The 13,859-nt window shown below is 36.8% G+C and overlaps 1 protein-coding gene across 1 annotated transcript in view; it reads right to left on the bottom strand.

The window, feature by feature from the left end:
• gas2l1 (growth arrest-specific 2 like 1) overlaps positions 1-13,859 on the bottom strand; it is a 37,766-nt gene that overhangs the window by 4,038 nt on the left and 19,869 nt on the right. Inside the window, exons 2-4 of the mRNA XM_055199051.2 lie at positions 8,568-8,675; positions 4,135-4,231; positions 2,933-3,236 (exon numbers count right to left, since the gene is read on the bottom strand). Of these exons, the coding sequence (XP_055055026.2) occupies positions 2,933-3,236; positions 4,135-4,231; positions 8,568-8,675 (509 nt within the window). The remainder of the gene's footprint in view (positions 1-2,932; positions 3,237-4,134; positions 4,232-8,567; positions 8,676-13,859) is intronic.

The following is a 13,859-nucleotide window of genomic DNA, read 5'->3' as shown; positions in this document are numbered from 1 at the left end:
TAAGTGTTAAACTGTGTTTCTCTGACGTTTGGCCTGCATCATTGATCAGCCTAAGGATACTGAAGCATACTGCCAAGATAAACCAGCAAGCTGTTCATGGTGCATTTATACAATGGCGTTCCCACAAACAATGACGTACAAGTATACCCCATTATCAGATAGGAACCATGAAGTGTATTTTAAATCTTTAAAAGGAGTTTTAACCCTGGTTTCACAGACAAGGCTTAAGCTTAGTCCTAGACTAAGACACATGTTTGCGCAGCCTCAACTGAAAATAAATCTTGAAAATATGCCAGTGCCATTGATTTGTCTTAAGATAAACACATCAGTAACTTCTTTTACAAAGGCTAAGGCATGTTTATTATAGATGCTTAAACATCTTAATCTAGTCTTGGTTTTAGCTAAGTCTGTGAAACCAGGCTTTGGTGTTTTTGAACTAAGACTGCATTAATAAAGGTTTCAAAGTCAGGTCTGGTCAGTCCTCAATATTAACACTAGAAATAAAAAATTTGTGTGAAATTTGTGTGAAGTGGCAACACTGCATACTAGTAAAAATGCTATTTTCATTTCAAACTCAAGGGGGAGTTATAAACCATACGAGGAGAAGATAGATGTCAGGTCAATGTCACCTGGGATTAGTTTAAATCTGCTTGCACTAATCTGTGTGTGTTTGTTTGTGTGCATGTACTGAATATAGTTGCTTTAAAGTGCCACTTGCAATGCTGTAATTTGTGTTGAGTTAAATAGGTCAGTATGAACAAATGTCAGACACCCTGAGGGAGCCATATAGAAAAAAACTACTGTAGAAGCACACATTCATGCATGTGTCACAGTCATGATGTTTCACGCTTCAGTACATCCCATATATAAACCATATACATCCAATATATGAAGAGTTTCGTTGCAAAACGAGATAACCACCGTTTTTTTAATTGTTCAGAAATCTCGTTTTATGGTTGTGCATTCCAATTAATTTTAATGCAACTGCAGTTGGTTTGTTTTGATTTAAACCTTCATAACTTAAAAAATATAGCTAAGTAGCACCATAAAACAAAATAATAACGTAATAATAAACATGTTTTGACAAAAATGTAAAAAAAATGGATTTATCTCGTTTTGCAACAAAACTCTTCATATGTAGATGTGTATGGCAAGTAACATTTGCTATTGCAATTTTGTAAAATATTTATGTGCCTAAATCATGTTTTCTTTTCATCTGTTATTAAATTTCTGTTAGTTTAAGGGGGTATAATGCGAACAATCTATAATATAATATATAATATAATAGAACTATTCATAAAATACTGCATGAATACAATATGTATTTTAGCATAACGCTAAACGGACAGATCACGCAAAAATGTAAATTCTGTTCCTCAAGTTGTTCCAAACATGTATACATCTTCTCCTAAACATAAAGGAAAACATTTTGAGGAATGTTTGTAATCAAGCAGTTTTGTGGCACAAAATAACATGGAAGTCAATGTTGCTCCATAAGTGTTATATTATATATATATGAAGAGTTTGGTTCCAAAACGCAATAAATCCATTTTGACAAATTTTGGTAAAAACGTGTTTTCTATACCAAGAAAGTGACAAGATGAAAACAACTATTTTCTGTTACAAACTTTCACATAGCATCTTTAGGTTATAAAAACATAAAAAATTCAAATCCATAAGTTGATTTTCAAAGATTTATTATAAAAACGGATAATTTTTTCCACAAAATGCAATAAATCCATGACAAGTTTTTATTCAAAATGCTATAAATCTATTGAATCAATAGCCTATATAAATGTGCATTCATCTTTGCCATGTTATATTCATTTAGTTGACTAGTTGTACACACTAATTAAAAATATAAACATTAATGTTATTAATCAAAACACTTACTTTGTCATATTAAGATCACTGTCATTGCGGTTACTTGACGTCCTCGCTTAACGTCTTTCACAGAGATCAGCTGTAAAATGTTTTTGGTCCTGCTCGATTTTCGTTGACTTTGAGTAAAATTATGTAAAGTTTTTCATAAGATCCTCTGGGGTCAATGTGTTAGCATGAGAAGCTTGCTGTCGGGAGAACAAGCACCCGTCTCCCGAGTGCCTCTCAGGGAAAATATTAGATGCTGATGACTTACGTTTCTTTCCCATCACAGAAAACCATCACAGGTTTAGCGATGCAATTAAAGTATTATTTTGTTTTGTTTGTTGATCACAAAGTACAAAGTAGATGAGGAAAACTAGGACTCCATGTACTCAGCGCGTCCGCCATTGTTTGTTTACATTGCGTGACTGGTGGGCTGTAATATCAGAAATGGATTTATTGCGTTCTGTAAAAAAGGGGGAGTGGCGTTTATCGCATTTTGGGAAAAAAGGGAGAAAAGATGACAGAATAACACGGCGGATATTGGATTTTGTGTAAAATTAAGAATTTACTTTTAACTACTGACCTAATATAATACTGATTTTGGCAGTAACTCATTTTTTTCAAAAATGGCGTTTATCGCGTTTTGAAACCAAACTCTTCATATAGTAATATCTTCCTTTGTGTTTAGCAGAACAAAGAAATGTATACGGTTTGGAACAACCTGAGGGTGAGTAAATGATGACAACATTTACATTTTTGGGTGAACTATCCCTTTAAAAAGGCATCCCATGTTTATCCTATCTTCATGTGAAGATTATTTCTAGCCTTTTTCAAACATAGTTTGATAAAATATATTTTTATGCCCTTTTAACTACTTTCTAAAAATAAATTGTAAAGAGTTTCATTCACGTTATATGGATTTTCTTGTAATGCACCTTTGACTCCAGTTTTTTATTTTTGGTACTTTTATTTCTAGGTACTTTTCTACCAACTGCACATGTGTACTCATATAAACAATACATACATGCACAAGTGCTTCCACACACCCAAATGCAGCTGCACTGACCTGAGAGGATTAAAGTGACGTGATTCTGATCTGTCTCGTGGTGGACGAGGCTGCAGCGTTGTGGGTCTCCCTGTGTCCATCTCCACAGGCATGGCTGCATGGTGCGACCTGCCAGGCCGTGAGGGAGACGAGTGTGCTGTGGAGCCCGGCGCGGGATCCAAGGACCGTCTGTCAGGGGTTTTGTAGGGCCCTATGCCCTCATTGCGCCAGTGAGGTCCTGGGCTTGTGGAGCGTGAGGAGTGAGCACTGGAGCTCTTGCTGTGAGGACCCTGGCCACTCGCTTTAGCCTGCTGATAGCGGTGGGCTGTTGAGGTTAAAGAAAGGAATTAGATGGCTCTTTTAACAGTTGAAATAAAGATGAAGTCATTTTGGTAATAATAGTAAGGAGCATTTAGCAGCTCTTCACAATAAGCAGCGTAAATATCAATCATCAATTCAAATAAACACTGTAGACAGACAATACAGTATATACAAATGAACAGTGTAAAAGACATATACTGTATATATTAAAATATATAAACATATCATATTTATATTAATGTATACATTTAATAAAATATAATATTAAAAACTGGGTGCATGATCTCTAAAAGCCATTGTTGATATTTGAAATCACCTAACAAACACTCGCCAACACCAATAGAATCTGAACCTTTTTTTGATAGACCCGCCCCACACATATGCAACCCAGACAACGATATCAGTTAGTAGACACGCCCTTTACTGCTGATTGGCTACAAGTGTGTTTTGGTACTCGGCTCGACTTTTCCAAAGAGTTTTCAAAAATCATGCACCCCGCCTTTATAGGGTTAACACAGTGGAGTATAACAATGAAGTAGTGCAAAAATTATGCAACAGTTTAGTATAGGGTAATTTCCCAATGTGGTTTCTCATTTAATGCTCACTAGCATGCTTATGTATCTTGTGTATTTTAAAACTTTTACATCAAGTTACATATGGCGCAATACAATTTTTCTTCTTTATTAACATTATTGTCAATATGTTGTATTGTACTGATGTTGCTTACTAATATTAAACCATCCCTTAGTAACCGAAAAAACCTGTTTAACTTGTAAAGTACAGTACTGTTAAAAGCATAACTGTAAGTGAAGCATAACTATAAGTGAGAAACTTGTAACACTGTAAAAATTCCAAGAAATCTGGATCAGAGACAGGAAATGAGGCACATGACATGAGCTCACCGAACGCGGAGCAGCGGCATGGATCGTGTTTGTCGAGGTAATGTTCAAGCGTGTCCCAACCTCCACCCACACGTACCATCACATGAGTCCTTAACACCTACAGAGAGAGAGAGGAACAATTATCACACACATTATATTATACACACTGCAAACAATTACTTTTACTTAGTATTTTTGTCTTGTTTTCATAATATCAAAAAATTCTAAAATTAAGATGTATTTTCTTGGTGAGAAAAATGAGCTAAGAAAATAAGTCTAGTTTTTAGACAAAAAAAAAATACAATTTAAGTGAATGTGTGCATAAAATAAGCAAAAATATCTGCCAATGGGGTGAGAATTTTCTCTTGAATTAAGTGTTTAAGAAAAAAGTACAATTATTTCAAGTTTTTTTTTCCACCCATTGGCATTGAATACACACAGTGACGTCTTTTCTTAAGCAGGTTTATAAAATAATTTAATTTAACTAAGGCCTAGTCTCGGCTTTAGCTCAGCCTTGTCTGTGAAACCAGGCCTAGATTTTATTTATATAAAGTTTTCCACAATGTACATTTAACCGTGTAATGTCCAATTCACTCTATACCTTATAAATATTTAGTTTGATGACATATCTGTTCCTGTATCTCAGTGGTAGAGCATTGAATTAGCAGGGCAAAAGATCCTGGGTTCAAACCCAGAGAACACATACTGAAAAAAATGTATACCCTGTAATGCACTGTAAGTTGCTTTGGATGGAAGCGTCTGCCAAATGCATAAATGTAAATATCTGTAGTAAAAATGTGCCATTTGAAAACGTATGGTTGATGGTTTGTTCAAATGGCTAACGCTCAGTAAAAGCAACAATAGTAGAGGATATGCATTGACGTCACGTGACCACGCCGGAACTCGCCCTGTTGAGTGGCAAACGTTCACCAAAATGGCTGGTTTTCGTAGCGGCTGCTTCCAAAATGCCAGTGAAACTGACTATTATCACCTTAAATTGAATTTAGTTGGACTTGAGGTGGACAATACTTAGTTACATTTTCCAATCTGTGCTTTATTAAGGTGTTTGTATTGGGAAAAAAATATGCTTTGGAATGTATGTTTTCCAAAGAAAAACACGGATAAAATACAAAAACTTGAAAAAATATGTTTAAGTCGAAAGTAAAAACTCTGCTTGATAGTGACCCTAGCAACTTGTCAACCCGCCGGGTGTCTGTGGACGTTGGCATGAGCGATCTTTTTACTTCACCTTTCAGTGTTTTTTGGCAGTCTGTAAAACGATAGCTCCGAATTCTTGTTAATCTGTTAGTACAGTCTTATCGCACAACAGCTGTTTCTTATTTAGACACGTTTTCCCCGTGTTTTCGCTGATTTCACACTGTACACAAATGCTGCCACTCTGTCTTTTGCCACTCAGTGGACGTAACCGCAGTCCCTCTCGCCGAAGGTGATGTCACATGCATACCCTCTATAATTATGCTTGCCCTAGCAAATGCCAATAATAATACTGATGGGAAGGCATGCCAATATTTTGGTTATTATCAGACCAAGCCCCTGTGTCCTTTAGTGTTATGTAACATAGCTGCCCACCAACACTTCCTCTATCCACCTCAGGCCTCCTTCATTATCATGACAACACCCTAAAACGAGCTAAAGAAAGAGAAAACAAAATGACATCAGGCACGACACACACTCCCCCTTATTCAACCCCCTCTGGTATCCAGCTGGTATCCAGAGAGAGGGGAATGTATGAGAATTAGCATAAAAACACTCTGTCCTTTGCTCTCAGGCCTGTTTCTTCTGTTATTTACCACTGAACAGAAATAAAAGAGGCTTCCATTCACTCCTTTATCAAACCCGAGTTCAGAAAATCTCTATTTCTCCATTGTGTACTTTGAACCTAAAGCAATGAAGCTCTTTAGCATCGCTATTCGCTAAGCTCCATCTGCTGAGCACATGCTAACGAATAACCACGTGATGAGTGTCTGTGTGCCTTTGCCATGAAAAAACACATCTGTGAGTTGGCACAGCGCCCACCTTCACAAATTTACACAAGGTTTCATATAAATACAGACTCATTCATACACGTCACACCTCAAATTCGACCGTATGTATTTTTGGGGCTGTGTTGACAATGTAAATAAGTGACTGTAAACGCAGGTACTGTATGTACTAAGTTACTGTTTGCCTCAAAGGTAAAAATTGACAGAGCAAACAGAGCAATGTTTTGATTGCGCCACAGAGCCATGACGTTTGTGGGTAAACATACAAAAGGCTAACTCTGTATATTAAGCTGGGAAAGGAAAACATTACCCACTTCAGCTTAAAAAAACACTTGACTGAGGTCAGACTTTAGGTTACCATGGCAACAGGCAGAAAATGCCAAAACCGTAATTTAAATAAACAATGTCAACATCTCTTCGGCCAAGGTCACTATCACCAAGAGTTTTAGCATTTTGTTGTCAAAAACGCATCTGAATGGGGTGACCACCCAGAATATGGCAGTTTATCACCCTCCATGCTTTAAACAGAGCAGGCCGAGTTTGGCGTGTTAAGGGCCCTGTTTCGCCCCAAGCCGTACTGCAAGGGTTTATTGTCCTGGTAAAGAATGATGGGACGATGCCTCTATATATAATCACTGACACAGTTAATAAAGGGGCTCAATCGTACAGCACCAAGTACAAACAGGACAAAAGCACACACATACACAAACCAAAGGGAAGACAACATTAGGCACAGGAAAACTGAGAGCTAATCAAGATAGATGGAGACAGGGAGAGAGGGTGCGCGGGGGGGCTATAAGGTTGCAGTTACATTATCCATGTGGAGAAAAAAACTGAATCCAGTTAATTGATTTACCCCTGCTGCCCTAAAGAAAGATAAAATTCCTTTGAAAAATAACTCTAGGCCAAAACAACATAATAAACTGCACAAATATCTACGGGTGATTCTCGCGAAATTAGACTCATGAAACATTTTGATAAAAAAAAGTGTATCAAAATAAGAAGCATACAGTTACAAACATCTCTTCATATACTATTTTGCACATGATTTCAATTTCAAATGACACACAAACCAATTTTTTTCACATTTAAATGGGAAATGTTCATTACCGCAATGTGTCCATGACTGGATTTTGTTTTTTTGACATGGAAAATTTATAATTAAAAAAATCTAAAAATAAAAAGCTTTAGTGCATGTTATATTATATATTATTTACAGTAAAGACACATGTGGTATTTGGTGATCATTGGTAAATGTAGAGAAAATAATAAGGAATATATAAGTGTCCAAGAAAAATTTCCTCCGCAACAATTTTCAATCATTGTTTAACCCCTCAAAGAACTAACATTTTTAAAAAATGTGTTATCTTGTTTTATCTATACAGATAAAAGTTGAAATTTTGTTTGTCATAGTACCTAGACAACTTTTTAGTTCTCATTACCGAAACATGAGTTTGTAAATGCATATATTTAATGTAATATCATGTTGCGGTAATGATAATTTTTTATAATGATAATTTAAAAAATTTAAATAATTCTATAGAAAATATTTGTAAATCCTCTAAAAATAATGGTTATAGTAAGCTCAGATGTGCAACAAAAAAATAGGCTTCAATGGCTTTTTTTAAAAATCTGATGCTGCACACCTTTTAAGTCTGGATTTCGTGAGAATCGCCCCTACCTAAAGCGCCCCAATCATACAAACACAAACAAATATAGGCATCCAGAAAGCGTGGTAGAGGACAGGAAACAACATTATAAACTGCACAGATACCTAAGTAAAGTGCATGCAAACACGCATACCCTAATTATACAAACACAAACACATATAGGCATCCAGAAAGCGAGGTAGGGGAAAGGAAACAACATAATTTTCTATTTCTGTCTGCTGTATGAATGGGTGTGGGTGCTTTTTAGATGAAGTTGGATAACAGTCTTGTATAGGTCAGCTTGGAAACTGTGTAAACACCATTCACAGATGACTTATTATGTATTATGAGGCTATAATTATTATAGTCTGGCTATATCTGGGTGTGCAATAATCCAACAGCACAAAATGAAACGGGATAACAGCAGAATATCTAAGAATACAACATGAATTTGTATAAAACTTCACAGTAAAAATCAAGAATGAAGACGGCATAGTTAAGATTAAGAGTTGAGAGTTAGAGAGAGGTACACTCTAAGAAAGGATGTGTTAATTTTACCACATTGTTTTGTGTTAAACTATTTAACACATTGTGTGTCATTTCGTGTAGAATGTGAGCTTAAATAAATGAAATGGACAACACAAGATGTGTTAAAACAACACAAAGTGTGTTATTCCAAAAATAACACAGAGATGTGTTAAGTTAAGGACAACACACTAGATGTGTTGTCCTTAACTAGACACAAGATGTGTTAATTTAAAACATTCATTTTAAGAGTGTAAGATTAAAATTAAAGATGTACCCTGATAAAGATAAGCGCACTGGAGTCGCCCACTTTGTACTTTCCTTCGGAGACTTTGGTCATGGGGAACTGTGATGGACAGGAGCACTGACCCAGAATCTCCCGCACCTACAACACATAATATTCACATTTATTAAATACATTTGACTTAATATATAGGCAGTCATTTAAAATGTAAAAATTCTGATAATAAACAAACATTTGATCAAAATGGACATCACTGCCAATAGCAGGTTTGTATGTCATTATTAAAACTGTAGAACAGACCACATACATCACTCATTTTAAACATTTGTGACCACACCTGTGAAAACCCAGCTAAAGTCATTTTTTGTGCTACTTCTACATAAAATCATCCAACATAACGTAAAGAACATTCTGTGCAAAATATATAACCTTGATATTTTTAATATCGACTGAGTAGGCCATGCCAAAGATTGAAATCAATGTTAAAATCGGTTAGTGAAATAAAATTTTGAATCTCCTAATCTTATAAATAGATTATGAGACTTCAGCCTGGAATTCACAGATAACTTCACATTTAAAGGGACATTGCACAATACGTTTTTTTTTTAAAGGAAAACACCACCATTTAAATATCCTACTGTTCTTACCTCAACCTAGACAAATTAATACATACCTATCCTTCCCCAATCCGCACACTCAATCCCTGTACAGCGCGTTGTAAAAGGGTTAGCATTTAGCATAGCCCCATTCATTCCCCAGGATCCAAACAGGGATGAATTTAGAAGCCACCAAACGCTTCCATGTTTTCTCTATTTAAAGACTGTTACAGGAGTAGTTACACGAGTAAGTATGGTGGCACAAAATAAAATGAGGCGATTTTTTAAGTAGATAAAAAATAAACTATATTGTATGGCGAAAGAGCACTTAGTTTGCAATACTTCGACCTCGGGCGCAGTAATATTAAGGCTGTTTACACTTGACATATAACATGCGTTTTCATTGATCGGATCACAAGTGAACGCCGTTAATGCCAGGTGTAAACAGTATTCAAAACGTTTTGAGTTCATCCACTTTCGACCACTTTCAACCACATTCAGAGGTAGTCGAAACCCCTTTCGATCGAATTGCTTTTGTATTGAAAACGCACATGTGGTTGAATGTGTTCGAACAGCCACATGCGACTAGGGCTGAACGATTTGACCTAAAATCAAAACCTCGGTTAATTTAACATTTGACATCGGTTACGATTAATGAGCGATTATTATTATTTTTTGCCTCATAGTTCGCTGGCAAGGTTTGTATTTTAAATATGCTCAGATATTAAAGATGAGATATATTTTTCTATTGAAAGGGCATTTGTTGTTATCTTTGTGATTTTAAAAGAATTAAGTGAAGAGGAAAGTATTTTGTGTGAAGGTTATTTATTTAACATTTTGACTTCAACTGAAATCAAAGCACACATTGCTTGAAATGAAAACACATTTTAGTTTACTATATACTGCAAGTTTCCTAAAGAAAAAGTAGAAAATAAATAACTAACAATTTTTAAGTCTAGTACTTCAGGGCTCCAGGCTAACTTTTTTGTCATTAGGAGAACTGTACCCCTGACTGAAAATTTAAGGAGCACAAGCAGAAAATTTAGAGCACAACTTAAATCAGCCTGCAATGCGATTATTGACATTTCACCCCAAAATAACTGCATTACTGAAAAATACTACATTTGAAATTTCAAACTTGACCAGATGCAGTTGCTGCACATGTTATTATGTACAACTGATGAAACTTTCAGAATAGGAACTTATGAACCAAAGAATTATACAACCCACATGACTAATTCTAGCCATAAGATACATATACAAGTTATATCCAGATAATGAGATGAGTGGCAGGATAATACACATTGTACATGTGTCTTCTATTCATTGTTCCTTAACTGGGCACTGCTATACAATACCTTTACTCTCATCTGTAATGATTTGGTGTTAATGTAGATTAGAAGTTCTCCCGTTCTCTCTCTCTCTCTCTCTCTCTCTCTCTCTCATCTCTGCCATGTCTAATTAAACATGCGCGGGCGCTCCCGCTTCTTCTCACGGTTCTGAGGCATGTGTTGACTTTTCTCGGGCTGCGTAGACTCATCGGTAGATTCAAATGAGCGCAAGGTAAAAACCCGTTCGCGCATTCCGTAGTTTTATCACGCGGCCTGCACATGCGCGACTACTTCGTATTTCTTTGGCACTAAATGATCTGCTCAGTTAACACACTGTTTGAGTTCTCCTCCATGTGTCTATATGCTTCTGACTGGATGGGGCGGAGCCACGTAACCTCACACGCAGTAGTATGTTTTAAAGGGAAAGTATAGACCCCTTCAAAGTTTGTAAACATTGAATGACTATCGGGTGCGCGCGCAGCATGGGGTCAAACTGTTCATACCATTTAGGCTTTATAATGTAATCTAACAGGGCTGAAAAATGATGACTTACCTCAAATGAAGTGAGCACTACAAACACAAGCCTCTTTGATATTTGTATTGTTCCAGTCTGCACGTTAATTGCTTGCAGCTGCAGATGTTGTATTTTTTTTGTTTTTGAGATTCTGCATGAATCGCAAAAACTTAATGGAAGACCTGTTGCAATTTTCACAGCCCACAACGTAAGTAGGCATTTTTGACGATACCGAATAATACGCAACTCTATCTGCTGTAATGACTTTTCTGACCCTGACATGCGCAGTGGAAACTGCCTGTGACGTGAATCGTGAAGGGGTCTATTAACAGGATTAAAAACCGAAATAACCGACATGATAAAAGAGGGTCGGTTAACGTTTCTGAATTTCGGTTTCGGTTATTTTTTGATTAATCGTGCAGCCCTACATGCGACCACCTTCTCTCTACCCATTTATCTAATCTGAGGTACTAAACACAATGTTTTACGTCTTTACTGACTTCTGAAGCGAACACATAGTGAACAGCGCTATTTTTAGTTTTTTATTGATAAAACTAAAGCGGCTGATCTCCGCAGTTTCATTTTGCAAGTGTGTGAAAGTTGCGAGATGTTATTTCATCAATTGCGCCTAAAATTCAGAGAAAGCTCTTACATATACATGTACAAAACACTGTGCCGCACGTTTACTTACAACAAAAGCAGTGGACTCTGACATAATATTAGTTTGTGTTCATATAAACTCGTCATTACTCCCGCTCGAGTTTAAATGACAGCAGAGAGACTCGCCCACCATCTCGAAAGACCACTCCCTCACAGTATTCAGGACAGAAGCGATCGAATCTGGACAAAAGAGACAGATTTAAATACCAGGTGTAAACTTCTCTCGTCCACTTGTGATACGATCAATGAAAACACATCTTAATACCAAGTGTAAACAGCCCCATTGATGGAGATTTGAGCGAGAGGGGAAGTAGTCAGGAGTGATAATGTAACTGCGCCATAGACCTTACGCACGACTATAAATTGCACTTAAGGAATGAATGGGGCTAGGCTAAATGCTAACACATTCACGAATAGCTGTACAAAGAATAAGTGCACGAATTCAAAAAGAAACGTCCTTCAATATTACTGCGCCCAAGGTCGAAGTGTTGCAAACTAAGTTCTCTTCCGCCATAGAATATAGTTCTCATTTTTTTATTCACTTAAAAAATTGCCACATTTATTTTGTGCCACCATACTTACTTGTGTTTTTAAATAGGGAAAACATGGAAGTGTTTGGTGGCTTCTAAATTCATCCCTGTTTGGATCCTAAGGAATGAATTGTGCTAGCCTAAATGCTAACACATTCACAAAGCACTGCACAAAGATTAAGTGTACGCATTTGAAAAAAGATAGGTATGTATTAATTGGTCCAAGCTGAGGCAACAACACCAGAAAACATTGAAATGGTGGTGCTTTCCCTTAAGATGTCAAATAAATCTTGGCGGTGCGAAATGGCGACTTCCATGTAAGAGGACCCGCGGTGAATGTGCAGATAGAAACGGCTCATTCTAAGATAATAAAAACAATAGAGTTCATTTTGTAAGTTATTTATATACCACACAAAATATAGTTATGCATATTCTATTGTATTTCTGTCAAGGGGCACGACACTTCTAAAAGTTACACAATGCACATTTAAAAAACTTGCTAAGCTGTGCTTTTATCTTTGTATGTGACATCTAAGCTGCAAAAATTACATTGTGCCTTTAACATAATGAAAAAATAATCATATCGAGGCATGGTTGAGCACTCGGTTGTTTACTGGCTCTTTGCAGACTACAATGACATTTAGTCACACTCATGTGTTGTCAGCAGCACCTGAACAGAAGTAGTTTCCTGCAAGAAACACTGAGTCACATCCCTCACCTCCCTTCAACATGGCATGTGAGACAGCGAAGGAAGCAGAGAGCGGTGCGTGTGAACGGGCAAAATAAACTTTTCATTTGGTCTGTTATTGACTCCTGAGTTTCTGAGGTGATTGACTCACCCAACCTTTCCAGTTCCTGTCACACCTTAATTGAATCACTCCATAAGGAAAACAAAGTCTCCAAAGCAGAAATACAGAAACAAAGAGGTTACGTCATACCCTGACGAGGTTTGGGACTTACCCAATGATTATCTCAAAGACGTACACGTTGCATAATTATAGATGTATAAAAGGATGACGCAACAACAGTATAGCAGCATGCACGCATGTGTGTGTCTGACCAACAGAAGCTGAGTGGTCAGGCTGGGTGTGGTGAGCTTCAACTTGCCCAGGCTCTTTTTCTCTCTGATGTTGTTGCTTTCTTTAAAAAGAGTCTCTTTAATGAGTGTGGCCGCATGGCAACCACCAGGGCAAAACTCCAGAAGATCAATCAAGATCACAGAAAAGAACAGCAATGGTACTTTCTCTCCAACACATACATATAATATTTATCATCTCTGACACACATTTCATCCAAACTTCGCACACATCCCCACCCATTTAGAAAAAACTGGAAAAGAGGATTGATAAGACACAGATGCTAAGTCAGCAAATGGTGCAATAACAACTCATTGAACATTGCTGACAATATCTGCTGCATTTTGTGTGCTACCTGTTTGTCTTGCCTGTATGTTTTGTCTTTTATGTGTCTGTTTAGTGGACACTGTTTTATGTAAATGTTTACTGTTTATGGGAAACTGGGTTAAGTTTCCACAGTTGGAAGAGACAGCAGACTGCTGTTGTTGGCATGATGAACAGGATCGACTGCCATACATATTTTAATGCTTTATGAATATCCATGAAGTTTAATTTTCCACATTATTGGCCTTTGTAGAAGATTAGACGGTTAAATCTGGTATATTCTATAATTTGACC

Source organism: Misgurnus anguillicaudatus, chromosome 22 (assembly GCF_027580225.2).
Source record: "Misgurnus anguillicaudatus chromosome 22, ASM2758022v2, whole genome shotgun sequence".
Taxonomy (NCBI): Eukaryota; Metazoa; Chordata; class Actinopteri; order Cypriniformes; family Cobitidae; genus Misgurnus; species Misgurnus anguillicaudatus.
This window is presented reverse-complemented; position numbering and strand designations above follow the sequence as displayed.